Source organism: Salmo trutta, chromosome 23 (genome assembly GCF_901001165.1).
Source record: "Salmo trutta chromosome 23, fSalTru1.1, whole genome shotgun sequence".
NCBI lineage: Eukaryota > Metazoa > Chordata > Actinopteri > Salmoniformes > Salmonidae > Salmo > Salmo trutta.
Genome location: NC_042979.1, coordinates 6,017,470 through 6,032,574, shown reverse-complemented (window position 1 = coordinate 6,032,574; position 15,105 = coordinate 6,017,470). Strand labels below are relative to the sequence as shown.

General features: G+C 42.0%; 1 protein-coding gene across 1 annotated transcript in view; it reads left to right on the top strand.

The window, feature by feature from the left end:
- Positions 1–15,105, top strand: part of LOC115159162 (integrin alpha-2) — a 41,738-nt gene that overhangs the window by 13,897 nt on the left and 12,736 nt on the right. Inside the window, exons 4-18 of the mRNA XM_029708621.1 lie at positions 506–597; positions 1,148–1,262; positions 1,791–1,918; positions 3,773–3,921; positions 4,728–4,878; positions 5,145–5,310; positions 5,455–5,528; positions 5,691–5,829; positions 6,090–6,235; positions 6,546–6,689; positions 7,401–7,604; positions 8,135–8,265; positions 8,966–9,129; positions 9,569–9,717; positions 11,627–11,737. Of these exons, the coding sequence (XP_029564481.1) occupies positions 506–597; positions 1,148–1,262; positions 1,791–1,918; positions 3,773–3,921; positions 4,728–4,878; positions 5,145–5,310; positions 5,455–5,528; positions 5,691–5,829; positions 6,090–6,235; positions 6,546–6,689; positions 7,401–7,604; positions 8,135–8,265; positions 8,966–9,129; positions 9,569–9,717; positions 11,627–11,737 (2,063 nt within the window). The remainder of the gene's footprint in view (positions 1–505; positions 598–1,147; positions 1,263–1,790; positions 1,919–3,772; positions 3,922–4,727; positions 4,879–5,144; positions 5,311–5,454; positions 5,529–5,690; positions 5,830–6,089; positions 6,236–6,545; positions 6,690–7,400; positions 7,605–8,134; positions 8,266–8,965; positions 9,130–9,568; positions 9,718–11,626; positions 11,738–15,105) is intronic.

Genomic DNA, 15,105 nt, shown 5'->3' with positions numbered 1-15,105 from the left:
CATACTCAACCTGCAGAGTAAGACATTTATACTTTTCATATGACATTCAAACAGCTCCAGCTATTCATTAGCCTGGTCCCAGATCTGTTTGTGCTCTTGCCAACTCCATTGCTCTTATTGTCAAACCAAACATGGAATTGGTATTACATTCCATAAAGAGTTGGCAAGGGAGCAGAAACAGGCTAGCATCCAGGCTAGCTATTCCTTCTCCCCTTCTGTATTTCTATAAACTCCTGCCCTTTTTTAGCAGTCGTTGTATCGCCTAGCATTAGCTTGTGTTTCACCACAATATTCCATTTAAATCCCATTTGAATCTGGTCAAATCTGTCTGAAAGTCAGAGTGATGGCCACAGTAGTTAGAAAATGACCTGTGTTCTTCGGAGTGTTGCAAGATCTCATTGTGTGTTTTCATGGATGTTAAGCACTGTAATTGCACCATGAGAATGTATTCGTTACCGAATACAAGGACCCTGTAACAATATATTTTCTCTCTCCTATATTTCAGACTCAGTCAGCATATCAACAGTGAAGAACATCAATGTCAACATGAGTCTGGGGCTAACCCTCACCCACACAGCTACAGAAGATAAATTCATGGTAAACAGTTTTTATACATCACTACATCTGTATAGAACTTTTAGCTATCCTAACCCTAATCCTCACCCGCACAGCTACACAAGATAGATTCATGGTGAACAGGTTTGGAATCATTACATCTGATTCTTTACAGCCACACAAGATAGATTCATAGTTAACCGGTTTGGAATCATTACATCTGATTCTTTACAGCCACACAAGATAGATTCATAGTTAACCGGTTTGGAATCATTACATCTGATTCTTTACAGCCACACAAGATAGATTCATAGTTAACATGTTTGGAATCATTGCATCTGATTCTTTACAGCCACACAAGATAGATTCATAGTTAACAGGTTTGGAATCATTACATCTGATTCTTTACAGCCACACAAGATAGATTCATCATGATCAACAGCTTTAACATCACTGCAGCTGGAGAGTTCATATAAGATCGTATCAGTCAATCAATCCCACATGTTTAGGGACTTGGGATTGATAGCCTAAATGTAATGTTGTGTTGGATGTTTTACCTTATATCTTGTGTGTTGTCTTCTTCTCCTGGTAGACATGTGGACCTCTGTGGGCTCAGAAGTGTGGCAGTCAGTATTATTACCCAGGGATCTGTGCGGAAGTTAACCCTCTCTTCAACCCCCTGTCTTCGTTCTCACCTGCCCTTCAAAGTAAGAGTCCTTCATCATTTTAAATATCCTTAGCATACGAGTTATGTATTGTTTTCACCATTGATTAAAAGTATAAATTAAAGCTAGAATCCTTATTTGAAACAATAACAAAGCGTCCTCTCCACCCCTGTTTTGCTAAAAAGCTAAGGGATGGGGCTAGAGAAAGGTAACCACTCTCAAATTCCTAGAAAGAGCTGTGGATGTACATTTGCAACCACATTCTGAGGCTATATATTGTTTATTTGCATGTATGTTGTATACAAATGTACACATTGCCGTAAAACAAGCTTATATGTTGTGTTCTGATAGGGTGCAAAAGTTGAACTTAGCTCATGAGTTAGCTAAGTTATATTCTTCAAGAACCAATGGGTACACCGCTGTATAAAAATTGATGTAGCAACTAAGGATTCTAGCTTTAAGTCCTACTGTATATCATATTTAACGCCCCTTTTGTGATTGGAGTTGTGAATGATTACCATGGAAAATGCACGTGTTGACATGAACTCAATTCTTATCTTGTCTTTCTAGCTTGTGGGGGTCCAATGGATATTGCTATTATTGTGGATGGATCCAACAGTATATATCCCTGGCCACCAGTTGTGGCTTTCCTCAAGAAACTGTTGGAGAATTTAGATATTGGACCGGATAATACTCAGGTAAGTGTGCTCACAGTTATCGATGTATAACATTTGCCATTTGTCAAGGTTATTGACAATGCGTCTTTTAAAGGCAATGTTCCCGCATCCGCAGAGATCTCATTCATGGTAAGCACTGCATACAGTGGGGGAAAAAAGTATTTGATCCCCTGCTGATTTTGTATGTTTGCCCACTGACAAAGAAAGGATCAGTCTATAATTTTAATGGTAGCTTTATTTGAACAGTGAGAGACAGAATAACAACAAAAATATCCAGAAAAACGCATGTAAAAAAAATTACAAATTGATTTGCATTTTAATGAGGGAAATAAATATTTGACCCCCTCTCAATCAGAAAGATTTCTAGCTCCCAGGTGTCTTTTATACAGGTAACGAGCTGAGATTAGGAGCACACTCTTAAAGGGAGTGCTCCTAACCGCAGCTTGTTACCTGTAAAAAAAGACACCGGTCCACAGAAGCAATCAATCAATCAGATTCCAAACTCTCCACCATGGCCAAGACCTAAGAGCTCTCCAAGGATGTCAGGGACAAGATTGTAGACGTACACAAGGCTGGAATGGGCTACAAGACCATCGCCAAGCAGCTTGGTGAGAAGGTGACAACATTTTGTGCAATTATTCGCAAATGGAAGAAACACAAAAGAACTGTCAATATCCCTCGGCCTGGGGCTCCATGCAAGATCTCACCTCGTGGAGTTGCAATGATCATGAGAACGGTGAGGAATCAGCCCAGAACTACACGGGAGGATCTTGTCAATGATCTCAAGGCAGCTGGGACCATAGTCACCAAGAAAACAATTGGTAACACACTACGCCATGAAGGACTGAAATCCTGCAGCGCCCGCAAGGTTCCCCTGCTCAAGAATACATATACATGCACATCTGAAGTTTGCCAATGAACATCTGAATGACACAAATGAAACTGGTGAAAGTGTTGTGGTCAGATGAGACCAAAATGGAGCTCTTTGACATCAACTCAACTCGCCGTGTTTGGAGGAGGAGGAATGCTGCCTATGACCCCAAGAACACCATCTCCACCGTCAAACATGGAGGTGGAAACATTATGCTTTGGGGGTGTTTTTCTGCTAAGGGGACAGGACAACTTCACAGCATCAAAGGGACGATGGACGGGGCCATGTAACGTCAAATCTTGGGTGAGAACCTGCTTCCCTCAGCCAGAGCATTGAAAATGGGTCGTGGATGGGTATTCCAGCATGACAATGACCCAAAACACACGGCCAAGGCAACAAAGGAGTGGCTCAAGAAGAAGCACATTAAGGTCCTGGAGTGGCCTAGCCAGTCTTCAGACCTTAATCCCATAGAAAATCTGTGGAGGGAGCTGAAGGTTCGAGTTGCCAAACGTCAGCCTCGAAACCTTAATGACTTGGAGAAGATCTGCAAAGAGGAGTGGGACAAAATCCCTCCTGAGATGTGTGCAAACCTTGTGGCCAACTACAAGAAACGTCTGACCTCTGTGATTGCCAACAAGGGTTTTTCCACCAAGTACTAAGTCATGATTTGCAGAGGGGTCAAATACTTATTTCCCTCATTAAAATGCAAATCATTTTATAACATTTTTGACATGCGTTTTTCTGGATTTTTTTTGTTGTTGTTCTGTCTCTCACTGTTCAAATAAACCTACCATTAAAATTATAGACTGATCATTTCTTTGTAAGTGGGCAAACGTACAAAATCAGCAGGGGATCAAATACTTTTTTCCCCCACTGTATATCAGCTCAGTCGGAAATTGCCTTTAAAAGCTGCATTGTGGACAACCCGCATACGGATTGAATCTTGGCCCAAGTAAATGATCTATCCCTATCTGTTTTTGTTGACTTTATGTTAATGTATTCAGGCAAGTATTATACAGTACGGGGTTGAGCCATTCGTTGAATTCCGTCTGAACGCCTACAAAACCAAAGACTCGATCATTGCGGCTGCAGCGAACATTCCCCAGAGGGAAGGCCTGGAGACAAACACCTTCCGGGCCATTGAATTTGCTAGGTGTGTCTCAGTCTACAACACTTTCTATTCTTGCAGTGCCAACATAGTCTAAATTCTGCACCCCAAATGGCACCCTATTCCCTACATAGTGCACTACTTTTGGCCAGAAATAGTACATTATGTGGGTGCCATTAGGGAGGCAAGCCTAAGGCATTTCCTCCTGTTCTCTACTAGTCAATGAGTCCTTAGGATCACTCTTTTGTTGCTGCAAATTTTCCTGTACAGCAGGAAATGCAAACTTGTAGTCTATTCAAGGTTTAAAAAGGCTTCTAAAGTTTGTAATTTCCATTTTAAAATGTCAGACTTTCCACTTTAAAATGCCAGATCAAGCCCAACAAAAAAAATGTAATTATAAGCCAGATAATAATTCACATTTTCTGTTGCTGCAGGATTATTTGCTGTAGAAAAGTGGCTCAAATGAAGATCCGATGCAGACAATTACATTGATGCTTTCATCAATCATTCCACAATATTAAAGCTGATCCACCCACAAAAACATTTTTTTTATATATATATTTTTTTTAAATACAAAAATATCCTACATCTGTAAGTGATCGTGACCCTCATGTCATTTAAATATATATATCCTGATTCTGTTGAAAAATAACAAAAGGATTACAATCTCTCTGTGCATACTGAAAACCCCCCAAATGGGGTTAGAATTGAGAGCACTTGAATGGAATAGAATGGAATACAACACAATGAAATGTGTTCAGAACAAATGTTTTAGAAGCTTTTTCTTTACATTGGTATTGAATTGGGTTGGAATATGTTGAGATGTGACACTTTTTGACCGTGTGTCACAGACAGAACGCGTTCCTGCCCGGGAACGGGGCTCGACCCGGAGCCAGCAAAGTGATGGTGGTGGTGACGGACGGAGAGTCTCACGACAAGAACCTCCGAGACGACGTCATCAGGAAGTGTGAGAGTGAGAAGATCACCCGCTTTGGTATTGCTGTGAGTAAATAGCCCACTTATTTGGTTGAACCTTTATTTATCCAGGTTAGTCTCGTTGACATAAAATCTCTTTAGCAAAAGACACCTGGATATACAGTACAGTGGGCACAGTACAGTGTTGACTGTGAGGTATTAACATTTACTGTTTGTGACCTTTGATACCTTTATAAAATTGCATTATTATTATTATTATTACGTTACATCAATCTTCCTTTTTATTCTAATATCAATTATTTTAAAATGTATTCTTTATTATGTTTTTCTAGGTCCTTGGGTATTACATAAGGAATGACATTGACACTAAGAACCTGATTGCTGAGATCAAGTCCATCGCCAGTACCCCGACAGATAGGTATTTCTTCAATGTATCAGCTGAGGAGGCTCTGCTCGAGATCGCCGGATCTCTGGGAGACCGCATCTTCAACATTGAGGGTAAAGTTGTGCTTTAAGTAACGCTGAATTTGTATCATGGTCCATTCTAACAATAATGAGTTACCATTTACAAAACTAGAAATAGTAACACAACCACTTTATTGCACTTAACCTAACCTGTTCGTTGTGTTTTCTGGGGGTTAGGTACTGGGAAAGGGGGTGACTTTCAGATGGAGATGTCCCAAGTGGGATTCAGTGCCCACCAAACCAAGAAGCAGGTATAGGATACAAACCCCAGCTATTACTTTAAATCAGTTAGCCTATTTGGTACCATTTTATTTCACGGGTGTCTACGTAACACATTCCTAACACATTCATAAGCAGTAGCTGAACATTTCTTAGTGTGTTTTTAACAGGTACTTTTCTCGCTCTCATTACAGAACATGATTATGCTGGGTGCAGTGGGGGCCTATGGCTGGAGTGGTACTGTGGTTCACTACACTACCCAGAAATCGGACATCTTCCCCAAGACGGCCTTTGAGAAAATCTTAGAGGACAGAAACCATAGCTCACTATTAGGTAAGTGAGCTTGCAATCATCTACGAGTCAATATTGTCTCCTTAATCTTCATTTTATGTTGTGCTATTGTATTATGAGTTAATCAACACCAAGCCATTCTAAGGCCTCTTGCTTTTCCAACAATTTCAAACTTTCTTTGAATGTGTATTGAAGCTCAAACAATAGATAACTTGATTTACAGTGTGACTGGCAGTAAGACTACTAGCACTGGACATTGTTACAGATCAGTCCATAATATCCTGTTTGGCTGTTCTGCTCAGGCTACTCTGTGACGACGCTGAATGATGGCAGCATAGAGTACTATGTGGCTGGCGCTCCTCGGTCCAACCACACTGGACAGGTCATAGTGTACATCATCAACGGCAAGGGACAACCCACCGTCATCGACTCCCAGAGAGGAGACCAGGTAAGGCTCTCTGATTAAAATGGAAGAGAAGAGCAGTTGACAATGGGGACAGTTCTGTAAGTCGCTTTGGATGAAAGTGTTTGCTAAATTAACCATATTGAGAAGAAGAGCATGTCAATTGGTGTGTTAGATGTTATGGCTCTCTACTATCTCTATCGATCATACAGTATCTCTCTCTCTCTCTCTCTCTCTCTCTCTCTCTCTCTCTCCCTCTCCTGCTTTGTAAACGTCGTTATCCTTTGTTTCTGCTCACTGATTCAAAAGATATGTGCTTCTTAATAGTTTGCTGTATACTCTTTCGATTCTGTAGATAGGCTCCTACTACGGCAGCGTACTCTGTCCTCTGGATGTGGATAAAGATGGTGTGTCTGATCTACTATTGGTTGGAGCTCCCATGTTCATGAACGAACAGCAGAAGGAGATTGGGAAAGTCCATCTCCTCTCCTTCACTAAGGTAAGCCACACCTCTTTTTATTTCACCTTTATTTAACCAGGTAGGCCAGTTGAGAACAAGTTCTCATTTACAACTGCGGCCTGGCCAAGATAAAGCAAAGCAGTGCGACACAAACACATGGAATAAACAAACGTACAGTCAATAACACAATAGAAAAAGTCTATATACAGTGTGTGCAAATGAAGTAAGGAGGTAAGGCAATAAATAGGCCATAGTAGTGAAGTAATTACAATTTAGCAAATTAACACTGTAGTGATAGATGTGCAGATGATGATGTGCAAGTAGAAATACTGGTGTGCAAAAGAGCAAAAAAGTAAAAAAGTAAATAAAAACAATATGGGGATGAGGTAGGTAGATTGGATGGGCTACTTACAGATGGGCTGTGTGCAGCTGCAGCGATCGGTTAGCTGCTCAGATAGCTGATGTTTAAAGTTAGTGAGGGAGATATAAGTCTCCAAATTCAGCGATTTTTGCAATTCGTTCCCGTCATTGGCTGACTTGGTGTACTGTACACCAAGTCAGCCAGACAGATCTTCCTAAAACGGTTTATATTTTTTGAGTGCAGACCCACTATTGTACATTTCATCTAATGGTTTTAACTTTGGTGTACACACGGCATGCTCTGAGTACAGTGGTTTCAAGATCTTTTGAAAGTCACATCTTCCTAAAGTACACTAACATTCATTGTTTGTTTTCCATTGGTGTTTCTAGGGCATCCTAAGTGTCCAGGGGTTCCTGAAGGGTCCGTCCCCAGTGGAGAACGCTCGTTTTGGGATGTGTATCTCAGCCGTGCCTGACCTCAACATGGATGGCTACAGTGATGTGTTGGTGGGAGCCCCACTGGAAGACAACAATAAAGGTGTAATCTATGTCTTCAACGGAGACAAGAAGAGACTCAGGACACAGTATTCCCAGGTAGCTGCAGGTTGCAGATTGTGCTCAGTGCTATCACTCAACGCAACCTTATCCTAACTCTTGTCACTCGCTAGAGCAGGGGTGGGCAAACTACGGGCCGCGAGACCATTCAATCCGGCCCACGGGAGGTTTTAGTAAAAAAAAAATGAAAATAACTTTTATGGGGGAGGGGGTTATTTTGGGTTGAAAAAAACCTCCAGGCCACACCTTAACGTCTAAAACTAGATAGAAAGTATGTAAAAATTACAGTAGATCTATATATTTTTAATAACTGACATTTTTCTGGCCTGCAAAAAAAAAATCATCTGTGCGGCCGTTGAGTTTCTAAATCTCGACGTGGCCTTCGAGCCAAGACGTTTTCTCACTCCTGCGCTACCGCCATGTCACAGCTGAACCTGTTGTGTCATCATACAATTACCTGATGCTTTGGGATTCAATAGAAGTGCTTCTCAATCGGATGGAATTCAGCCAACGTGAGCATCTAATGTGAGATCGAGTGTAAAATCGTGTTTTATCCTTGTTCATTTCAGAGAATCCTGGGCTCCAAGCTGGACCCTGCGTTGCGGTACTTCGGGAGGTCCGTGGACGCCAGCTCCGACTTAAACGATGACACCATACCAGATGTCTCAGTGGGGGCTTATGGGATGGTGGTCCAGCTCTGGTGAGACTCGCTCAGTCGTTTCTTTCTCTTTTTTCAAATATTTTCTTTTTCTTAACCCTGCTCTCTCGGAGGACAACGAAATCATTTGGTTTCCCGCAATTCACACGCGTCTCGCACGTTATCTACTCGAGTTACAGTGTTTACTTTAAAGACTTGATATCAGCAAATTGGCAGCTGTGCTTTGCAGCTGAACAACTTGTTTTGGTTTACAATAACTCCAAACCGAAGAAAGTCAAATTACAGTAGGCTCTTACTGTATCAGTAGGCTCTTACTGTATCTCCTCAAGTTTCAGTTGACTGAGTGAGATGTGCTGTCTCATGGAAAGCCTTCCCTTACATAACTGTGGGAAGGCATTTAGTCTTGTGACCTCCTCCCACTCCATCTAGAGAGCAAAACAGCTGGGTGGATTTGGTTTAAAGAGGTTGGATTATGCTGACCAGTCCCATCTGGGTCTGACGCTGCTGCTAACCGCTCCTACGTAGTTGCTGATGTCACTTATACAATCAATACATTAATCAATCAATCGGTCAACCAATGAACCAATCAATTAATCAATACAATAGCCAATCTGAAGTTGACTCATGACTCATGAAGTTGCCTTGTGATTGAAGCGTCTCTCAGTAGATGTAGTCATTCAAACATCAAAGAGCTAGTTAGCTTGATATATGATTATGACTCACTGATTATGACCTCTCCCAGGTCCCGGGGTCTGGCCGTGGTGACAGCGAGGGCAACCTTCAACCCTGACACGGTCAGCATCCTGAGTAAGACGTGCAGGGTCAGTGGGAGGCTGGTGTCCTGCTTCAACACCTCCGTCTGTTTCAGCGCCACCTTCAGGCCCAAGATACCTGTAGGACCTGTGGGTAAGCCCTGCTTTCTTCTGTCTCTATCCCTCCCTCTCTCTCTCTCTCTCTCTCTCTCTCTCTCTCTCTCTCTCTCTCTGTCTGTCTCTCTTTCTCCCTCTCTCTCTCTCTCTCTCTCTCTCGCTCTCTTTCTCCCTCTCGCTCTCTCTCTCTCTCTCTTTCCGTTTCTCTCCCTCTCTCCCTCTCTCCCCTCTCGCTCTCTCTCTCTCTCTCTTTTCCGTTTCTCTCCCTCTCTCCCTCTCTCTCTCTCTCTCTCTCTCTCTCTCTCTCTCTGTCTCTCTCTCTCCCTGTTTCTCTTCCTCTTCCCCTGTCTCCCACTTCACAGTGTCACTGTCAAATCAGTGGACACGCTCAGTATAACAGGGGCTTTTCGCATCCTAATAATGGTTAGTATCTCCCTCTAATTGTGTCTTGCTGCCTGTGTTACTTCTCACCTCAGCTGTCAGGTTCAACCTGACCCTGGATGCTGAGCTCCAGTCGTCTCGTGTCACCTCCAGAGGTCAGTTCAGGAACTCAGAGAGAGTCATGCAGAAAGACATCAGGGTTTCCACTGGGGAGGTCTGTGAGACACTAGAGGTCTTTGTTCAGGTAAAGATAGATAATATGAAACGGTTTGAAACTGATTTGCTGAATGAAGTGTGTCTGGTTTTTCTCCTTTATCAGGCCTTATTGAATTACTGTGTTTATTTATAATGGACGAAACATCCTTTTAACAAACTCTTAAATATCAATCAATTTATTTTATTTGAGGAACATTACCAAGACTAATGTTTACTTGTATGTACAGTACCAGTCAAACATTTGGACATACCTACTCATTGAAGTGTTTTTCTTTAGTTTGACTATTTTCTATATTGTATAATAATAGTGAATACATCAACATTATTACGTAACACATATGGACTCATGTAGTAATCAAAAAAGTGTTAAACAAATCAAAATATATTCTAGATTTTAGATTCTTCGAAGTAGCCACCCTTTGCCTTGATGACAGCTTTGCACACACTTGGCATTCTCTTAACCAGCTTCACCTGGAATGCTTTTCCAACAGTCTTGAAGGAGTTCCCACATATGCTGAGCACTTGTTGGCTGCTTTTCCTTCACTCTGCAGTCCAACTCATCCTAAACCATCTCAATTGGGTTGAGGTCGGGTGATTGTGGAGGCCAGGTCATCTGATGCAGCACTCCATCACTCTCCTGCTTGGTCAAATAGCCCTTACACAGTCTGGAGGTGTGTTGGATCATTGTCCTGTTGAAAAACAAATGATAGTCCCACAAAGTGCCAACCAGATGGGATGGCCTATCGCTGCAGAATGCTGTGGTAGCCATGCTGGTTAAGTGTGCCTTGAATTCTAAATAAATCACAGACAGTGTCACCAGCAAAACACCCCCACACCATCACACCTCCTCCTCCATGCTTCACGGTGGGAACCACACATGCGGAGATCATCGTTCATCTACTCTGCGTCTCATAAATACACGGCGGTTGGAACAAAGGGACAGATTTCCACCGGTCTTATGTCCATTGCTCGTGTTTCTTGGCCCAAGCAAGTCTCTTCTTCTTATTGGTGTCCTTTAGTAGTGGTTTCTTTGCAACAATTCAACCATGAGGGCCTGATTCACACGGTCTCCTCTGAAGAGTTGATGTTGAGATGTGTCTGTTACTTGAACTCTGTGAAGCATTTATTTGGGCTGCAATTTCTGAGACTGGCAACTCTATTGAACTTATCTTCTGCAGCAGAGGTAACTCTGGGTCTTCCTTTCCTGTGTCGATCCTCATGAGAGACAGTTTCATCATAGCGCTTGATGGTTTTTGCGACTGCACAAAGTTCTGGATTGACTGACCTTCATGTCTTAAAGTAATGATGGACTGTCATTTCTCTTTGCTTATTTGAGCTGTTCTTGCCATAATATGGACTTGGTCTTTTACCAAATAGGGCTATCATCTGTATACCACCCCTACCTTGTCACAACACAACTGATTGGCTCAAACGCATTAAGGAAATTAATTCCACAAATGAACTTTAAACAAGGAACACCCGTTAATGGAAATGCATCCCAGATGACGACCTGGAATGCCAAGAGTGTGCAAAGCTGTCATCAAGGCAAAGGGTGGCTATTAGAAGAATCTGAAATATAAAATATATTTTGATTTGTTTAACACTTGTTTGCTTACTACATGATTCCATATGTGTTATGTCATAGTTTTGATGTCTACACTATTATTCCACAATGTATAAAATAGTAAAAATAAAGAAAAACCCTGGAATGAGTAGGTGTGTCCAAACTTTTGACTGGCACTGTATGTATGTATGATGATGATGAAGAAAACATTTTTTTTTCACTACTTTGCTGTATTATCTTGTGGTTTCCTTTTCGATACTTATACAATTCCAATAAGTTAATTGAGTTCTGATCCTGCTGATATGAATTAGCTTTGTAGTCAAATTAATGAAAGGAATATATAAAATCCTATCTTTTGCTTACTGTCTGACAGGAGGCCCCTGACTTTGTGAGCTCCATCGGTCTGCGTGTGGACATCACTCTGCAGGACCCCGACTCCAGTCCTGTTCTGGATGTTCTCAGTCCCACTGCCTGGGAGTTCTTTGTGAGTTACCACTCAATTAAAAGATCAATAATATGGGATGTACATTAAATATATGTTGATGTTGCAATTGCTTGTGGTTGTGTGTCTATAGAAATAATGTGCTTTACGTGTTAGTGATTCTCCTTTTGATGTTAGTAGGAATGAAAATCTTGTAGTTTTAGACTATTATTTGATATCAAAGTGTCATGATTAGGCCTAGTCATGATCAAAGTTGAACCAGGATGTAGACATGAATCTAGGGTTAGGGTTAGGGTTGAGGCTAGGATATAGACATTAATCTAGGGTTAGGGTTGTGGTTGAGGCTAGGATATAGACATGAAGTTAGGGTTGGGGTTGTGGTTGAGGCTAGGATATAGACATGAAGTTAGGGTTGTGGTTGAGGATAGGATATAGACATGAAGTTAGGGTTAGGGTTGTGGTTGAGGCTAGGATATAGACATGAAGTTAGGGTTAGGGTTGTGGTTCAGGCTAGGATATAGACATGAAGTTAGGGTTAGGGTTGTGGTTGAGGCTAGGATATAGACATGAAGTTAGGGTTAGGGTTGTGGTTGAGGCTAGGATATAGACATAAAGTTAGGGTTAGGGTTGTGGTTCAGGCTAGGATATAGACATTAATCTAGGGTTAGGGTTGTGGTTGAGGCTAGGATATAGACATGAAGTTAGGGTTAGGGTTGTGGTTGAGGCTAGGATATAGACATGAAGTTAGGGTTAGGGTTGTGGTTGAGGCTAGGATATATACATGAAGTTAGGGTTCTGGTTGAGGCTAGGATATAGACATGAAGTTAGGGTTGTGGTTGAGGCTAGGATATAGACATGAAGTTAGGGTTAGGGTTAGGGTTGAGGCTAGGATATAGACATGAAGTTAGGGTTAGGGTTGTGGTTGAGGCTAGGATATAGACAAGAAGTTAGGGTTAGGGTTGTGGTTCAGGCTAGGATATAGACATTAATCTAGGGTTAGGGTTGTGGTTGAGGCTAGGATATAGACATGAAGTTAGGGTTAGGGTTGTGGTTGAGGCTAGGATATAGACATGAAGTTAGGGTTAGGGTTGTGGTTGAGGCTAAGATATAGACATGAAGTTAGGCTTGTGGTTGAGGCTAGAATATATACATGAAGTTAGGGTTAGGGTTGTGGTTGAGGCTAGGATATATACATGAAGTTAGGGTTAGGGTTGTGGTTGAGGCTAGGATATATACATGAAGTTAGGGTTGTGGTTGAGGCTAGGATATAGACATGAAGTTAGGGTTAGGGTTGTGGTTGAGGCTAGGATATAGACATGAAGTTAGGGTTAGGGTTGAGGCTAGGATATAGACATGAAGTTAGGGTTAGGGTTGTGGTTGAGGCTAGGATATAGACATGAAGTTAGGGTTAGGGTTGTGGTTGAGGCTAGGATATAGACATGAAGTTAGGGTTAGGGTTGTGGTTGAGGCTAGGATATAGACATGAAGTTAGGGTTGTGGTTGAGGCTAGGATATATACATGAAGTTAGGGTTAGGGTTGTGGTTGAGGCTAGGATATATACATGAAGTTAGGGTTAGGGTTGTGGTTGAGGCTAGGATATAGACATGAAGTTAGGGTTGTGGTTGAGGATAGGATATAGACATGAAGTTAGGGTTAGGGTTGTGGTTGAGGCTAGGATATATACATGAAGTTAGGGTTAGGGTTGAGGCTAGGATATATACATGAAGTTAGGGTTGTGGTTGTGGTTGAGGCTAGGATATAGACAAGAAGTTAGGGTTAGGGTTGTGGTTGAGGCTAGGATATAGACATTAATCTAGGGTTAGGGTTGTGGTTGAGGCTAGGATATAGACATGAAGTTAGGGTTAGGGTTGTGGTTGAGGCTAGGATATAGACATGAAGTTAGGGTTAGGGTTGAGGATAGGATATAGACATGAAGTTAGGGTTAGGGTTGTGGTTGAGGCTAGGATATAGACATGAAGTTAGGGTTGTGGTTGTGGTTGAGGCTAGGATATAGACATGAAGCTAGGGTTAGGGTTGTGGTTGAGGCTAGGATATAGACATGAAGTTAGGGTTGTGGTTGAGGCTAGGATATAGACATGAAGTTAGGGTTAGGGTTGTGGTTGAGGCTAGGATATAGACATGAAGTTAGGGTTGTGGTTGAGGATAGGATATAGACATGAAGTTAGGGTTAGGGTTGTGGTTGAGGCTAGGATATTGACATGAAGTTAGGGTTAGGGTTGTGGTTGAGGCTAGGATATAGACATGAAGTTAGGGTTAGGGTTGTGGTTGAGGCTAGGATATAGACATTAATCTAGGGTTAGGGTTGTGGTTGAGGCTAGGATATAGACATGAAGTTAGGGTTGTGGTTGAGGCTAGGATATATACATGAAGTTAGGGTTAGGGTTGTGGTTGAGGCTAGGATATATACATGAAGTTAGGGTTAGGGTTGTGGTTGAGGCTAGGATATAGACATGAAGTTAGGGTTGTGGTTGAGGATAGGATATAGACATGAAGTTAGGGTTAGGGTTGTGGTTGAGGCTAGGATATATACATGAAGTTAGGGTTAGGGTTTGAGGCTAGGATATATACATGAAGTTAGGGTTGTGGTTGTGGTTGAGGCTAGGATATAGACATGAAGTTAGGGTTAGGGTTGTGGTTGAGGCTAGGATATAGACATGAAGCTAGGGTTAGGGTTGTGGTTGAGGCTAGGATATAGACATGAAGTTAGGGTTAGGGTTGAGGATAGGATATAGACATGAAGTTAGGGTTAGGGTTGTGGTTGAGGCTAGGAAATAGACATGAAGTTAGGGTTAGGGTTGTGGTTGAGGCTAGGATATAGACATGAAGTTAGGGTTGTGGTTGAGGATAGGATATAGACATGAAGTTAGGGTTAGGGTTGTGGTTGAGGCTAGGATATAGACATGAAGTTAGGGTTAGGGTTGTGGTTGAGGCTAGGATATAGACATTAATCTAGGGTTAGGGTTGTGGTTGAGGCTAGGATATAGACATGAAGTTAGGGTTAGGGTTGTGGTTGAGGATAGGATATAGACATGAAGTTAGGTTTAGGGTTGTGGTTGAGGCTAGGATATAGACATGAAGTTAGGGTTAGGGTTGTGGTTCAGGCTAGGATATAGACATGAAGTTAGGGTTGTGGTTGAGGCTAGGATATAGACATGAAGTTAGGGTTAGGGTTGTGGTTGAGGCTAGGATATAGACATGAAGTTAGGGTTAGGGTTGTGGTTGAGGCTAGGATATAGACATTAATCTAGGGTTAGGGTTGTGGTTGAGGCTAGGATATATACATGAAGTTAGGGTTGTGGTTGAGGCTAGGATATAGCCATGAAGTTAGGGTTAGGGTTGTGGTTGAGGCTAGGATATAGACATTAATCTAGGGTTAGGGTTGTGGTTG